The 17526-nt window shown below is 41.1% G+C and overlaps 1 protein-coding gene and 1 long non-coding RNA gene across 2 annotated transcripts in view; one reads left to right on the top strand and one right to left on the bottom strand.

Annotated features, from left to right (window-relative positions):
* Positions 1–61: 61 nt before the first annotated feature.
* On the bottom strand, positions 62–3577 carry LOC122333802. Its single transcript, XR_006248679.1, has 3 exons — positions 3475–3577; positions 2006–2166; positions 62–317 (listed from the first exon to the last, which is right to left on the bottom strand). It is a non-coding gene; the product is annotated as an uncharacterized LOC122333802 (long non-coding RNA).
* Positions 3578–3726: 149 nt separating this feature from the next.
* The window catches only part of zswim6 (zinc finger, SWIM-type containing 6), a 72825-nt gene continuing 59025 nt past the window's right edge, over positions 3727–17526 (top strand). The window contains exon 1 of the mRNA XM_043231596.1: positions 3727–4245. Within this exon, the coding sequence (XP_043087531.1) occupies positions 3819–4245 (427 nt within the window). The 5' untranslated portion in view covers positions 3727–3818. The remainder of the gene's footprint in view (positions 4246–17526) is intronic.

Here is a 17526-nt window from a genome sequence, read left to right as displayed (position 1 = left end):
AAAGAATATCATTAGTATTTAAAATTCTACTTTACACGACACATGAAGACGTTTTGCCAGATTTGACGTCCGTGACACGAAAAACAGAATAGAGCACAGTCATGCACCAAATATAAGGAAACATAAACAATCAGAAACATTCGCAGAAATGAGAAAACGATGCCTTGATTAGTCACTCGAACTATTCTTTGAATCATTCACACTTCTCCAAATCACCAAACGTCCTCAGGAGTCCCCCGTTCTGTTTTATCCCGAAACGATTGCACATGTGACGTTTTGCTTTTCATGCACGAAATCGACATAAATCCATCGACGCGCTTTAAAGGGAAACAAAAGTGATCGGGTTTAATACCGGCAAAATAGTCTCGCTATGATAAATCTATGTGTGTGTCTGTATAATTAAAAACACGGGAAAGATCAGAGTACAGGCGACTCGGGCCGGTCTAAATCCCCTGACTCTCTGTTTTGCCAGCTGTCATTTACATGATGCCAAAATGTTGTCAGATCAAACAGATTTGTTTTGGCCAAGCCTGTACGGATCCTTTGATCAATTATCCTAATTAGGAGGGCAGTTATCCAGGATAGAATTCCATATGCATGAATAAAAGTTTGTCCTCTGTGACGGAGCCGTCCAACTTTTCTGCGGCAACACCTGAATGTCACATGGCTTGCTTATTGAGTTTACATGGACAAACCAATTATATTTTATACGCTAAGAAATATGCAGACGTGATCAAGTGATTGTAACTGAAGCAGGGTTATTTTTGTTAGCTAAGTAAAAACTAGTAAAACAATAGAAATCAATTCAAATAAAATCAGTTTGAAAACATTGGTGTGAATATATTTAAATACTTTAAACTAAAAGGCTATAAACGAGTGGTATAATGTAATGCAATTATCAATATTAAAAGCAATAAAAAAGTGTTTAAATGTACAAATTAGTAATATGTGACAATTTTATAAATTAAAATGCTTAAATGCATACTGTAAATCAAAATGTAAACTGGTGTGTATTTTGTATGTAATACTGTATAACATTATTATGAATTATTAAACGGTAAAATACATTTTTAAAAGTATTTCTTATGTAATATTATAATGTTGGAGAAATAATACATATTAAAATAACAATTTAATTTAAGTATTTACATGTGAAAAAATGATTAATTTAAACATGCTAAAAGAAATACATAAATGTTGTGTGGAAATAAAATAAAATCATAAAATCAAACAAATTAAAATTTAAAAAATAAAAAAACAATACTAAAAAAAATACTAAAAAACACATTAATCAAGATGAAATATTTCTTATTTAATATTAAAATGCAATCGCAATAACTCTGTTAAATTGTTAAATTATTAAATATTTTTTTAAATAATTCAACTATAATCTAAATTATGCTAAAATAATACATTAAAAATTATATAAATAAAATATAAATATTAGATGATAGACATTAAATGAAATAAAAATAAATGAAACCTATAATGTATTTTTTTATCTTATAAAATGTTTATAAAAAGTTATAAAAATAAAAAAGCACAAAACATAACTCCTAAACGTTCACATAAAATTAAACTGAAAACTTAAAAATGTGAAAATATAGTTTATATCTATAAAAACTTAATTAACAGTGATTTGCATTTTGTTTTAAGTAAAAATTATTTTAAGTAAAAATGAGAGTTTAACAATGTTTCAAAGACGAGTATCACTTAAACAAACAGGAAGCGTGTGCATTTTCATGCAAATTAAGCAAATAAAAAAGAAAAGTGGATCATTTATAGAAATATTAAACTGAACCGCATGCTTTCGTCAAAAACACTGCGTACTAAGCGCCCTGCAACGCTGCATGTGTCCATTAAAAGCTCTGAAATGACAGATGAGGGAAGCTCAAATTGTGCGGACACTAATCTGAAATACATTGCATCGATCGGCTGGAGATTACAACATCCCAGCAATGAGTTGCAATTAGTTACATCACATTTCTCAATCAATTAAACTTACCCCGAGGCCACACTTTTTAATATCACCGGTGAGACTCTTGCATGAAATTAAATTAGCGCCGTCTCTCGTTAGGTGGCAACTTCTCCTTTTGTAGTTTTATCACAGACGCCGACTGTGGTCTTCAGATGCGTCTCTCGATCAGACGCACTGCGAGGAATCACCTGCAACGAAAACGAGGACAGGCTTCACCCTTAATGCGAACACCCGACTACAGCGAAGATAAGGAGTTAAAACGGGTGAAATACGAAAGATCTCCAGTAACGTGGCATAAAGTTTGCATGGATTCACCTTCAGGTTGCGCGAAGGATAACTCTCTCAGCAAACGTTTGATCCGTTTAAATTGGGAGCAAACCTTTTCCCTTTACACCGCACATTTAAGATTAATAGATCTCATTTATCTGTTTAGCGTTTAGCAGAAGCCTTTAAACCAAAGCAGCATAAAAGATAAATGGAATTACTGTCGGATTCTGCGGCTGCAATTTGAGCAAGGGAAGAAATTTGTAAAATAGGTATGTGCTCTATCGCTCGTTTTCATTTGTGTCTGGTGAAGGGCATGCAGGGCACGCAGGGCATCCGGCTTTGGTTGACGGTTTAGGATCATTGTTTAGAATATGTGTATGGCATCAGTAAAACATTTAAAAAAAAAAATGTATTGCAAAAAGTCTAGTGGTTTTGTGTATCGATACTTACCTGCCAGCATTCCTTTTATGTCAAAAAATTATTAATAATATATCCATATATTACAAATGATTCAATGTTTCCGATGTTAAAAAATAATAATAATTTTTTAAAAAAATCTTTATTTTTTCTGTTTTTATAATACCATGCATGCTATTATATTAACTACTTTTTTATGTACAACAAAATTTGATAAAAAATATTAAATGTTTTAAATTTATTTTGAAAAACATACATGTATATAATAGTTTTTAATTGATTAAAATATCTAACATTATAATGTATACAATTGTAATATATATATTTTATTTTAAATCATATATATATATATATATATATATATATATATATATATATATATATATATATATATATATATATAATTTTATTTTTTTAAATGTTGTATATGTTTGTATAACTATATGTATGTGTGTGATTTATAATAAATAATAACCATTTATAATATAATCATTTAATATAATAATAATTCATATTAGAATTTAGAATACATAGTAAGTTAAGTAAAATCTGTCTGTACGTCTAGACAGTTATATTTATAATATATTATATATTATAATATATTATAATAATTCAGGCAAATAAACGAGAGCCATAATTGACATGTTATAACATCTTCATAATGCACACCGCTTAACCATGATTTGGTCGCACCATTTTACACGCTATAATTTGATCTGCATAATGTGCAGGTCTGTATCTTTTGACAGGTTCGAGACTCCACCCGTCCTCTGTCCATATTCACACGGCCGCTTCTGAATGCTCTCTGTTACCTACGGCTTCTCTGTATTTGTTTCGTTCGCGTGTGGACGGCGTTTCCAAGCTCTCATGCCTCTTCCTGTTGTGAACTTCTGACACTCATTATGACTCCGGCAAGGATTCGCCGACGTGAGAGAATTCCGCCCCCCATGCCTTTTTTAGCGCGGCTGCAGACGCTCAGGCCACGCCCCTCGCTTATTTTGTCTACACAAAGGCCCCCGAAGCCCCGCCCTTTTGACCAAATAAGTCCAGGCTGTCCTTACACGGCGAACAATCGATGCGCGTCGCAACCTTTCCTTTCCTTATCCCGTTTATATAGTACGGCGACTTCCGCCCTTGCCGTTAAAGCAGTGCGATCATGGCGGAGCGCGTTCAGCAGCCCCCAGCTAAACGGCTCTGCTGCCGACCCGGGTATAGTACGACGTGCAGACAGGGGCAGCGAGCCGGTGGAACGGTATGCGGCGGTTCTGGTTCTGGCCAAGGGGGATCCAGCAAAACCCAGAGCCCCGAGTCGCTCCTGGACATTGCAGCGCGGAAAGTAGCGGAGAAGTGGCCGTTCCAACGGGTGGAGGAGCGTTTCGAGCGCATCCCGGAGCCCGTACAGAGGCGGATCGTGTACTGGTCTTTCCCGAGGAGCGAACGGGAGATCTGCATGTATTCCTCGTTCAACACTGGCGGAGAGGAGAACGCGTCTAGCGGGGAGAACGTAGACGAGACGCGGTTACCGTTCCGACGCGGCATCGCATTGCTGGAGAGCGGCTGCGTGGACAACGTATTGCAAGTCGGTGAGTGCGGACGTGAAGCCGAGGCTTTGGGAAAACGTTTAAATCTACAGATTCCGGTCCCCATCGCTCGGACGCAGTCGAGAGAAAGCGTTCGAATGTCGTTTTAAAAGAGGAACACGAGTCGAATGAAAGGGACTATTGAATTTACGGCGAACAAAGGGAGGAATACAACGGGTTTAAATCTCTCGACAGGGTGCCGGCGATGTCGTGTCGTTTCGCACTTTTAGACACCGAAGCGCTCCGGTTTATCGATCCGTTCCGAGCGTTCCGGGAAACGTTCCGAACGCACCGTAGCGCTTTTTTTTTTGTATCTGCGCGAGATAACCAGCGCGGAAGTGGAGCTCGACGTCCGTCGCTCGAGCCATTCAGCGTTTAAAGCGCGTTTCCCCCGACTTTCACCCCGGACTTGTTTCGTAGCTCGACTTCGGTCGGCGCGGAGGCACGCTAACCGTGTGTGGCTTTCTTTTTTTTTTCTCGAAGCGACCGAAATGTCACATCTTCCGAAGCTCGTCTGCTCTGTTTATTTTTCTGAAGCGAAAGCGTGAGAGAGGAGGGGGAGGGAGGAGGAGGAGGGGGGTGACTGGCGTAGTAAGTCGACCAACTGCTGGATGTGGAGCTGTCATGTCAACTAAAATAGCAGGAGCGGACGCGAATATTTGTTGTTATTGCAAACAAGACGCCGACCCTTGCTTTCAGCAGCGCTCCGTTTTCGCATTGAGCGCGCGCGCGCGCATCAAACAGCCGTCAGGCATCCCCATAGAAATTGGCACTTTGTTCCCGTTTTCATGTTCGTTTGTGTCTTTTCAGCTTCCCGTCACCCTCCGAAAGCGAGGGGGACAAAAGCGGCTTTTTATTTTCTTTCACTGCTTGTTAAATGGAAAAGATTTGGGAAAGGGGCGGGAGGAACGGCGATTTAAAGACGCAGCGCCTCGATTTCTTTTTAAACGTCCCCTTAATGATATGCGTGCGTTCCTGACCCACGTGACGTCAGCGCGCGCCTCGAGATTGTCAAAGTAGCCCCGGACGCGGTATTCCGCTCCGGCGTCGTCGTTTCGCAACTTTATCCCGCCTTTGTTTTTTAAAGTCCCCGCAGTTGATTCCGGCGGCTCTCCGCCCTTTGGAAACGATTCAAGGTTTTAATCACATTAGTGCCTTTGCTTAATTCGAATTGTAATGCAATCGGCGGAGGTAATTTTCTGCATGACCATTCCCCCTCCTCCTCCTCCTCCACGTTCCGTAGCCCCGCAAGAGAAGAGGTGCCTCAGCTGGGCTCTGTGCCCTCACCCTTCAGCCAAAACGGGTTAGTGCTCTCAGGGAAGCGCGCACACACTGGCCCATGCGTGTCTTCCCTGCCCGGAGCCTCTCGAGCGGACTGGCTGTCTTGGAAGATCAAGGGCTCTTGCCCTTTTTCCAACAGGCTACGTGGAGCTCTCTGCTTTTGATTCCGCTTTTTTTCTCCCCTTTGTGCGCGCCTCACTCCGAGCTCCGGCGATGGGAAATGACAAGCCTGCGCGCGCGGGGAGGGTTTCTTGGCTGATTGCATCCCGGTATGGAATGCTCTGCAAAAATAAAGCCAAGCGGCGATAAATAAAAGATGCAATCTTGCGACGCAGGCTGGGCCGTGGGGGGGGGGCTTGCTACCCGGATTAGCCCCGATAGGTAGAGCTCACCGTGACGAACGAGCCGAGGCTGAATTCAGGACAGGAATTTGTTTTCCTTTCTGTCATACGCGGGGGGAGGGGATGCAATAAAGCGATATATTTCTCATAAATATGGCCGTGGCGTCCCTCGGCTGGCAGTTGGCCACGATGCTCTATATTTACATACCAAGGGCACCCGAGCAGCCCTCCTCTTTTAGCGCACGCAGGGAATGTTTATCGCGTTACAGGATGTGTAGATGGTACTAATCTCGGGGAAAGCGCGTGCGCGTGTGCGCGCGTGTGTTTTCATGAACGCTTTGGCTGAAGCACACTGCGGGACTATCGCGACTATGGCGTTACAGCTCTGGGTTGCGGTTGCAAACCCGGTAGTAGCTACGTATTTATTACCCGTTCTGTCGCCGCGACTCGCGCCGTATCGATCGCCCCGACCCCGGGAAAGGTCACCGGGTTCAAGTTCAACCCCCTTCTTTCCAGCCGCGTGTTGCGTTTCCATCCGCCATGACTTTATTAGGCCGCCGATCGGTGATCCTATTAGCTTATAATCTGCCTTTTGCTTGCGATACGTTTGCCGATACGCTCAGCTGTTGAAGATCAATCGGAATTAACGGCGACTATGCACGGTGGCGCGCTGTTTGATGCGTAATAACGATACCCAAGATCACAGGTCTGCATGGTGTATATCAGTACTTTCAGTTGGCGTAATAACTTGACAGTTAAATCTCAAAGCGACCCGGTGATGTCATTTTCCATTATTATAGCCCGAGTCAGGACGTTTTGCGGCGTGTTCTCGGAAATACTGGAGGTTTTTAGAAATTCTAGCGTCGTAGATGATAATGGCAGAACCGTATGTGGGTCCCAGAGGTGCATCGATCAGATGAAGACGACGGTGTCATAGCGGCGTAATGATATAACGGGACAGAATAAACTGATTTGTTTATTGATCTCGCATCAGAGGAGATGCACATTTCCATCAGCCTTATTAACCCAGAAGGGGGTGTGTGTGTGTGTGTGTGAGAGCGTGTAAGCCCCGCACATGCTGTAATGTGTGAGCCAGCGGAAAGAAAAGCCTTATGCCCGCGTTAACATTTCTGCCATTCATACACACAAGTGCAAAATTTAAGATGCACAACTTAAATCTTGCATGAGGCTGTTGCTTTCGGGGGGCCTGTCAGAAATGCCGCGTGGAAGGGAGCGTTGCTGAGCGTTTAAAGGCAACCCAGCTTCCGCTTTGGTAGATTCGAGGTCAGTGTGCCTGTGCAATTGCTTTATGATGCTTTATAGGATGCGTGACGTGTCTGTAAAACCGCTGATGCTTTTTTATTTTCACCTACCTAACGAGCGTTCGAGATGTTTTGGAGCAAGGGGCCAGGATTTCTCCCTTCTTTTGTCATTTTCACTCAGAAACTGATGGTAAATTTCACGGACAGTTATAAGAAGGTAGCATGGGATCAAACAGCGTTCGAAGGCTGAACCATTTTTACAGTGTGGTAGATATCGAGTGTTGAAACACGCTAATTAATTGAGTTATACACTTGGCGTGGCAGTGCATAAATGCGACTGTGCGTATTTTTAATGTAGCGTATTTAATATACGCAATGCAATGTGGCCGACTCCATATGTGCTATATATAAGTAATACTAGTCATGATTTTTAACACCTGTTTCTTCACTCGTTCGCACAAATCGAGCCAATGGATTTGCATACAATAACGTGAAAAGTTGATGAAATAGTGCATTCAGTAAAAGAAAAATAGAATATGTCATAGATAACGAACTTACTGTTTCTAACAAGTTTCTTCAATGCATTTTTTTGCTCAAAATTGTATAAAAAATGCAAGATAACTAGCTTAACGGCAAAGTATAGTTCTGTTTTACATCAAACAGCTGCCGCTTATTGTTTTATATTTTTTAAATATGACTTTAGCCTAGCATGAAATCAGACGGCAGGGCCTTGCCGTAAACGGCACATTTTTCCGCAGTGGCTTTGAGAAGTCAGATTGACAGTAAGCCTCCAGATTTGCACCATGTATTGAAAGTTAGCGCTCCACCCACAGCGCTCTTTGATGTAGTTTGTGGTGGAGGGCGTAAGCTCCGCTCTCAGCTGCAGGGTCTGCCGTAATATTAGGCTGTAGTTTTTTTCGCACGTCACACGCTCCGGTTAAACGTCTACCAGCGCTTTATTACCAGCATCGCCGGTCATATAAACACCCAGCCATTCATTCTGGTGGAACCCGGCCCGTTCTGGAGATATGGAGAGCTGCGCTGTGAAATATCACATCATAACCAACCGCGTTTCGACTCCGTTGTGAAGTTTAGCCTGAATGTTACATTCCACGATAGGGCCCGGAGCACTCGGTTTCGGCAAAAACTAGAAACCTGCAGTCGAGAGCTTGCTAGTTCGGACGGACAGATTCGATTCTTAGCGTCCGGCAAAGCAAAGACGGGAGCGTTGAACCGGCTCCTGCTCTCTGGAGAAGTTTGTTCTCGTGAGTTGTAATGCGTAAAGATGCGTTTAAGTGAAGCTGGTCAGAACGAAGCGTCTTCGTATTTGCGCCTGTCTTTTCAGGGAAGCTTTTATTGTACGAAAAAAAGATGCGTAAACGGTGCTTCGCTTTTTAGCGCTCTCATGCTGTCGGATACGGTTTGGCCTCGTGAACTGGTTGAAATGTTTCTGGCACGCTTGTAAAAGTCAGAATCTTCAGTGAAAACGATATCGGTGAGCTTCCGATCTGAGGTGTTTTCAGTGCTTTTTTACTTCAATAATGTTAAAATCACGATGAAAACGTAATTGTGATCGATATCTGTGGTTCTTTTTATTGTAAGGATCGGATGAGCTTAGTGAACCTCCCGTTTGTTGTTATTATGAGCATCTGAAATGAATGAATTATTAATGTGTATTATACATGTATATTAATTATATGATGAAATGCAGGAATGAATGAATATGCAATTTTCGTTTGATCATAATAGGCGTACATTTTTATTGCATTTTAGGTGTTTTATTTTCAATTAAAATTCACAATGAAAACATTTATGGTCAGTATCAGCGAGCTTCTGGTTGGATTTCTGTAAGAGTAACAAATGTTTAATGAATTTAAGCATCAAAACGTCATTTTCATATTTATTTCATACAGTCAGATGATGAAACGTCAATAAACGCAGGCCCTAATTTAGTTGATTATCGTGCGCAGATTTAAGAGATTGTAGTAAAACTCCGAAACTCATTCGTGAGATAAATGAAGCGCCTCCAGTAAGCAGTCAGCAGTGATTTTCTGCAGAGTTTGACCTTGTTCTGGAGGATTGTAGTGTTTCTGGGTATGGTAATATCTGCATGCACTTCAATTTGAGAGCGGCATCACGGTCAAGTATCTGGAGAGGATCAAGGAGTTTGACTTCGCAGAGCTTCCTCTCCACTGGATCACAGAGCGACGGCAGGCTGCCCTTATATCATTATTTAATAGCCACCTTCCTGTTCCTCCCCGTATTATTTTGTAGCGTGAAGTAAGTTGTTACTCAGTAGCCACTCGCGTCTGCGTCTCAGACCATGATTGACTGGAATGTGCTCCGCTTCCCAGCATCTACATACTTGAGCGGCATCCAGTGCCCCGGACGGGTGGAGTTTGGTCACAAGGCCCTGGGCCCTCTTTAAATGAATAGCATGGCTATCTTGGATCCCACCGACAGCCAAACGTGGTTCCAAATGATGGCTTTTGAAACGGGTTTCGGAAAGAAAAAGATTTGCGTTGCAACACTGCAAACGTGTGCATTTTGTGTTTTTGAAATCAAGTTGGTGTATCATAGTTCATAGTTTTTCAGTGTCATGTAAGATGAGGTTTAGCACGTATTGCTGTTGCTTTATTATTCCCTTGCACGCCTTTGCAATCGTTTTTCTGTTTAAAATGCATATGCAGTCAATAGCGAAGAACAATTAGGGTAATAAAGAAGTTCAAATTATATTCAAAATGCATGATGATTAAATTTGTAGTGTTTAATTTGCAATACTTAATTTGTTTGTAGCATCCTAATATTAATTGAAACAGCACTTTTTTTTAATTTTCACCATTTAATTCTTTACTGTAAGATGCATATGCATAACAATAAACGCTTTTTCCCATTCATTAATTATGTATTTGGTTAGTTCAATATGTCACCATTATTCAATGCACTGGGTTGAACACTGAGATATTTGAAAACAAACAAACAAAAATATTTCGTATTTCGTCAAACTTTTTTCATTAACGTGTTAAAGCTAATTTGTGGAGTTTGCAATAGTATAAAAATTGTGAATGTAATGCTATTTTAATATGCAATGTGCAACAGCAACCGACAATTATTTGTTCGCTCGTTTCTTTATATCGGTTAGTTCTGTATGTTAACAATTGTTAATGCATTTGGTGTTATGAACTGTTATCTATTTACGTTAGTTTGCGTTGTTACTTGTTTGTTTGTTATTACACAATAATGTTCATTTGCACAGCTTGAAATAATTGCAAATGGAAAAAAACGAACATTAACATTCTCTTCGGTTTCAAATGCATATGGGCTCCATCCGTGCATATGGTGTTGTCATATTAAGTTTGACTGGCCGCCGAATACCTTTTGAATGTGACTCAGTTATTAGTAATCTGAGGGGTTAGAGTGCGTTCTGCTCCTTATGGATCCTCAAGAGTTTCTGTGCTGAAACGCAGCAGTAAAGCCCGTCTGTGAACACACTGAAGCTATAGGTGTTGTAGACGCCGTGGGATTTTTTTTTTGTGTGTGTGTGTGTGTGTGTGGAAATAGCTCAGGCCTGAACGAAGACACCTCGCCCTCGTCGGCCTGCCATTGTTTCCCTCCGCTGGCTGAATCAATGCGTTCGTTTAAAGATAATGACCGATCATTCAAATTCACGGCATAAGCGACGCTTTCAGTGTATCGAGAGAAGCTGTTGACGTGTTTTATCAGCATTGCTTTAAATGCAAATGGAATTCAATGCTATTTGTGCAGAATCAATTTTTATTCATGTGGCAGTGATTCCGGAGCTGTATTGAGCTGAAGTAGAGAGTTCAAGCACACGAACCCGAGGCCGTGGTCAGCGATATCAAAAGGTTATGCTTTAGTTGTCTTCGAGAGGCTTTGAATCTATAATCCTGAGACTGAGAGAAAATATTTTGGACTTTCCGATTTTTTGGACCAAGCATAACATTGGAGATTTAGAATAAATAGGATGAAATTTTACATTTGTATTTTTCAGGTTTTTGTCTTCAAATCAGACAAATGATGTATTCTGTACATTACGCAGCATCCTGCAGTAAAAACATTTCTAATCGTAGTATGTCACGTTGTCACATGACCTTATTACGGTTCAGTATGTTATTGGATATCGTGATATCTGACAATAAACAAACATTTTTATTAACATGTGGAGCTAAATAGTTGTCACGATCTAAAAATGAATAGGTTTCATTTTCATATTTATGGTATTTTTACATTGTTTATACATTACTATTCATTTACACAGATTGAAATAACAAAAAAAATTGTAAATAATTAATAAATACACACATTTCATGTTAGCTGTTGCATGAACTAACATTAAACATATTGTAATGTAACATGATTTTTGTTTGCTAAATAGGATCTAATATTTTTTCATTTTTCTTTCACGTTTGTGCATAAATGCCTTTTTTGCAGACTAATCAAATCGTTGTTTATTCTCATTCGTACTTTTCAATGTGCATTAAATTAAGTTTTCATCTTGGATGACAGGAAATGTTTCCCAATCAGAATGATTTCTGAAGGATCACGTGACACTGAAGGCTCCAAAAAAATCAGCCTTGCGTGACACGAATAAATTCCATTTTAAAATGTAATCAAACAGCAAATGGCTATTTTAAATGGGAATACTATTTCGGAATATTACAGCTTTTTTGGATCAAATTAATACGACGTAAAAGGCATATCCTGCAGAAACGGTTATGGAACCGAACACGGCAAAAAAAAAAGCACTTCCCCTTTAAGAGCCTTTCTGTACTAACCTTCAACATGCACTTGGGCAAGGAGCATGGGAAGTCTAAATATTATTAGCTCATTCTCTGGTTTGTTTCATAGGGAGGCGTTTGATGGAGGAGCGAGCGTCTTTAATTGCTTTTAGGGCCGCAGCTGTATGGGTTTTTTTGTTAGTTAATATTTAGTTAATCTCTAGACTCCAGACCTGCGGGAGAGTTTTCCAGCACCTCTTCATCCATCTTGCGCTGATCTGTATTCCTCCAGCACCATTAACCTTCACCGAGGGTGAGGAAGAGGGGGGCGAGGAGTCGAGTTTGTGGGGGCAGGGATACCGAGGACTCTCTCTGCTCTGTTTGTTTTCCATTACGCGCCTCTACGCCCCGGCCCCGTACTCCTGGCCTGCGTTTGCAGAAGACATCAGGGCTCACCGCAGGCCCATACGGCACCGGGCCCTATAAAAAGGCTCGAACGTCGGGGCCCAGTATTCCCGAACGCAGGGAATTACCTCAAAAGCCAGATTGCCTGTCCTGTCCCTAATCCAGGCTCCGGCGAGACACTGGCAGCGGCTCTGGATTCGGACGGAAACCCCGAAGCGCGCTGACGCACAAACCGGGTCGGATCTCGCAGCCTCTCGCGCTCCATATGTTGACTTCTACGAGGGACGGCGAGCGGGTTGTTTGTCCCGAAACCTCTTCTTTTCCAATCGGTCTTCATTATCTAGGCCGCAGCTGAGACCTGGAAACGGCGCGGTGATGAATGAGACCTTTAAGCTCACATTAATAGCTAAGTATTGCTCATAAGGAGCTTTAGATTGGCGCTCGCTGCTTGATTGGTGCGCCGTTCGCCACTAATGTCTTTGTGTGTCTTTGAAGAGAGCTTCGAGCGCTCGGGCCACTTTTAGATTGATAAAGCCACCATTTTGCGTTTTTAGGTTGCTCGGAGGCCTGCAGGTTGGTAAAGTGCTGCAGGCTTTGACGTGTAGGGGCGTAAAAAATATTCTACATTGCCAAAACTCTCTGTGCTTGCGACGTCACCAAGTTTTGTCACCATTTACTCGTTCTGAAGCTGCAAAAATGACAAAAAGCACCATAAAATAGTTCCTTTGACTATATGCAGATACATTTCCTGACCTGTTGCACATGCTTGTATTCTTTTTGACGTTTGACACGATCACAGTCATTTTGATGAAAATATCCTTTATGCTGCCGTTTTTGGGGTCAAGTAAGTTTTTTTTGTGATTTTATTGAGCAAAGATGCATTAAATTGATCAAAAGCGACGGTAAAGATATTTTTAATGTCAAAAAAGATTGCCGTTGCCATCAATATTTATCAAAGAATTGATAAAATCCACAGTTTCCACAAAATATTACATGTTTTAAACATGGATAATAACAAGAAATGTTTCTTGAGCAGCGAATGATTCCGAAAGAAGCTTCTGGAGTAGCGATGCTACAAATTCAGCGTCGCATCACAGGAATAAATGACATTTTTAGATATATTAAAATAGAATAGCCTTTTTCGATAAATGTCAATAGAATGAAACAGTTGAATGTAAGACCCCAGACTTCATATATCAGTGTAAATGCAATAATTCTCCTGTCGTATTCGTTCATTTTGGTCAGTTTGAGCTCATTTGTTATTTGCACAAAAACGAGAAACGCAGACTCTTTGTTTTGGCTCGCTGTTCATGTACTAGATTAATTGTGATTAATTGCGTTTGGGCAGGTTAATTAACCCGTGCTTTAGTTTACTGGTTTCAAAACCCTCTAGTGGCTCAATGCTCATCGTTTTAGACTGTGACTGGATTATTTGATAAATTAAACTTTTTTTTGCCCGCCTTTCCGTACCGATTTCCTTGTGTGGAAACGAGCAGCTTTAACATTCTGCTCGACGTCCCCTGTAGCCTTCCCCAAAGGATGCAGATACGCAGGTCTGAGGGCGAGGAAACAATCACGTGATTTTAATTCGTAGGCGCTCCTTTTCTTTAAAGAGCTCAGCTGTGAGCGTGTAGAGGAGGAGCCCGGCGAGACGCGTTTGATGCTGATATAAAGCGGGCCGTGACAGAGGGGCTGTTATTTCCTTTTTCTCTTGTTTTTCTTCTCTTTTGTCTAAGCGTGGTTAACCTGACCACGGAGCAGAGCTAGCAGCTGTGCTTCTGACGATCGGTTTCAAAAGCAAACCCGGGTCACCACTTATCCACCATTTCCTGCTGCAGCTCCCCCTTTAGGGACCCATGTGCTGGATAGACTTACACACACACACACACACACACCTCCGCCCTTGCCTTCCGTCTGCTCGCCGGCTCTAATGAGCTATGAAGAACAGGACGCCGAGAGTTTAACCTTCCCGTTCAAACGGCCCGTCTTTAGGTAAACAAAACAAACGCAGGCTCCTTCAGGGGCCGCACATGCTCGCACAGGCCCTCCGTGCCCCGTGTGAATCGCTGTTGTTGATCCAACGCCTCGCCCATCTCGGTCTCACCCTTCAGCCGCCCCGCGGAGAAATGAGCGCCAGTGGGTGCGAGAACCAGAAGATCCTGAAGTCAAACAGGTTGAAATGCATCACGAAGCTCGGGTCCGGTGACGCGCCGCACGAGATGAACGCAGGCAGAAGCGTGTGCCGGGAGTCGCGGCGTGTTCGGCGTGAATCACATTCGGGCCCCGTTTACTTCCTTAATGCACGTTTCTGGTTTTGTGAATGATTCACCGGTTATTCACAAAAACGCGCTTGTTATTGTAATCTTTCCCTACTTTTCTTATTAGCCGCGTCAACAGTCACTCATACTTTTTCACTCCCTTCCTTCTTATTTTAGAATTATTCATGTTCTTTTGTAGTTTTCATAAATATATAAAAAAATTAAGTTGTAATTTTTTTACATTTTTTGATGTGTTTAAGTTTTACTTTTTCATTTTGGTTCTTTAATGCAATTTATTCAAATTTATTGCAATGGTTCAGTCACTCATTTAAGCTTCTCAATTATTAATTATATATTATTTAATTTCATTTTTGCTTTATTTAAATTTTTCATGTCAGTTTTCAGACATTTTTCATTCAATTCTTCATGGATAAAATCATGGTTTTTGTCACTAAATGTTGTTTTACTCTTTAACCTGCGAATACAGAGCTGCTATTATAGGTATAATATTATAATATGATAATGTTATCATTTCATGTTATTATTAACTGTATTATTTTTGTGTACTTAACCTCACATTTTAATATTAAAATACGTGACTGAATGCCACCGTAATTTTTATAAATGACAATTGTTTTTCATACTTCTGCGTACCTTGTTTTTTAGTACTTCCAGTTTGTTGTTGTACCCAATCTTTGTTTGCGTAAATTATCATTTGATTTTTATGCATATATTAGTTTTTCTTTAGCTAAATGACCGAAAAACCAATTTTAGTTAACAATAATAATAATAATAATAACGCCGGCTGTCGTGCATATTCTTAAAATAAATCTTTTTGCTCACTAAAGGTTTTCTTTCGCTCACTTTCCAGGATTGCTGAACTAAAATGAGTTGCGAGTCATGATTCATGTTGACTCTTCAGTGTTTAGGGCTCAGGATCCACTTTAAGGCCGATTTTTTTTTTTTAAATATCTGATGAAATGGGGTCACAGGCGTGATGCGATGATGATTCTCTGTGGCAGTTGATGTGGTTTTATTGTTTTTGGCGTGTGTGCGGTGGCATGTTTTCCCATCAGACGGGGGAAATGGAAACGCTGCGGCGCTGTGGCGGCTCGATTTGCTTTGCCGAGCCGGAGTATGCAAACTATTGACAGACCTTTATCATTTTTATTTACTGGAGCGCGGGAGGCAGGGGTGTGTGTCAATTCGCCGGCAGAGCCCAAAACCGTCCGAGATTTATAGGCGCATAAGCGAGACGAATGGATGGGCCCGACTTCCTCCGCGGAGAGCCTCCCGGCGGCAGAATCCACCGTAGACGACATATTTAGAACTGTGAGAATCGGGCGGCATCCATTAATGTAGCGTGGGTATTGACAATGCCTTGAAAACCGGGGGAAACCGCCTGTTTGCGAACTGCGATAATGATTGTAATTCCATCCGTGAGCTGCGAGAAAAGCTCCAAAACGGAATAGGATTCAGAAACGGTGTGCGGCGTGACAAATCGCCCGCGCCAAACCAAAAGGGTTAGCAGTCTGTAAATTACACCCGGAGAAAGAAAACAAAAGCTCGGGAAACGCATTTATTCTTTTTTTTTCACGTCAGTTCGCCGGCCATGTAATCTGACTTACTCCTACAAGATGGAATTGTGCAAAATTGCTTGTAAAAGACACCGTGAGCCTTTGTTTAGTTTGTAGCCTCTTGCCTAACCTGAACGATTAGTCTTTGTGTTTGGGATGAAAGGTGAAGCCATCGGCGCATTAAGTTGACGTTAAGTGAATGAATTGTTCGAGACGTGCCGTAAGATAAGCGAACAAGTCATTCTTTGTGTTTGACTCAGCTACAAGCCCGCTTTTGTACCTCGTAAGAGTTCACGGCACCCCTATAAAACCAGCTAGTGAGTCAGTAACTGTTCAAACGTGGTTTGGAGTGGCTCATATCCTCTAAACGAGTTTTTCTGGATAAGGAATCATTTAACACCGGGCCAGAAGTCTTTAAGAACTCCCCAGTAAGCGTTTTCTCTCAGAAACACGGGTAATATGTTTAACGTTAAGGAAAATCGGCATGCGGTTTTTTTGCGACGGCGGCCGCACCGGCATGGCAGGCCTTTGCAGTAAGTCTGCTGTGACTTTGACACGCTTTTAAAAAAGTTCTTGAGCGGAGCACAGCTGTGCCGGCGCTGATTGTCCACTCGCGCACACACACACACACACACACACACACACACTTGGCTGCCAGCAGGCGTGGGTGGCGTTTGCATTACTAAGGTTTTGGCATGTTTGTCTCTGACAAGGTTAAAGTTTTAAATGGGCATTGTGTCACAGCGCCCTGCATCTGTGGAGAAGAAACAGCTGAAATGCTCACATAATTAACTTTTGGAGATTTGTTGCAAGCAGTTATGAAAGGCAAAGGGCTTTTTCTCTCTCAAGCGTTGGGTCCTTGTTTTTGTTTCATTTTATGCTGCATTCACGTCTCTTCGAAGCTGTTCACATTCCCAGACTCAGAAATTGTTCATTTTCTAAGGCTGAAGAGGATCTATGGGCGGCTGGATTGTTGGCGATGGCAAAACTAGTTTTGTGTCTTGTGGTTTAAACCAGTATGCTAGGGTTTAAAATTTGTCGTTGTGTTTCTGTCCAAAATTATTGATCATCAAGACATTAAGACTTCTTTCCAGAGATTGTCTATTTAATGTGAGTGTATTTTGGCCAAAGAGACAGACAGAAATAATTCATAATATCTAATGCAGTGTTGTTTCTGAAGAAAATGTATCTTGTTTTAAGGATTTTTAGATAGATTTTTAAATAGTACATTTATTAATGATTTTTTTATGCTGTATGCTGGAAAATAATACAAAAATAAATACTAAATACTCATTAAGGTATAAAAAAAAATATATATATATATATATATATATATATATATATATATATATATACACACACACATATATATATATATATATATATATATATTTATATATAATTGTACAATATAATATGTA

The sequence above is a fragment of the Puntigrus tetrazona genome, unplaced genomic scaffold, assembly GCF_018831695.1.
Source record: "Puntigrus tetrazona isolate hp1 unplaced genomic scaffold, ASM1883169v1 S000000396, whole genome shotgun sequence".
NCBI lineage: Eukaryota > Metazoa > Chordata > Actinopteri > Cypriniformes > Cyprinidae > Puntigrus > Puntigrus tetrazona.
The sequence above is the reverse complement of the archived record's forward strand: the minus strand, read 5'-3'. Positions and strand labels throughout refer to the sequence as shown.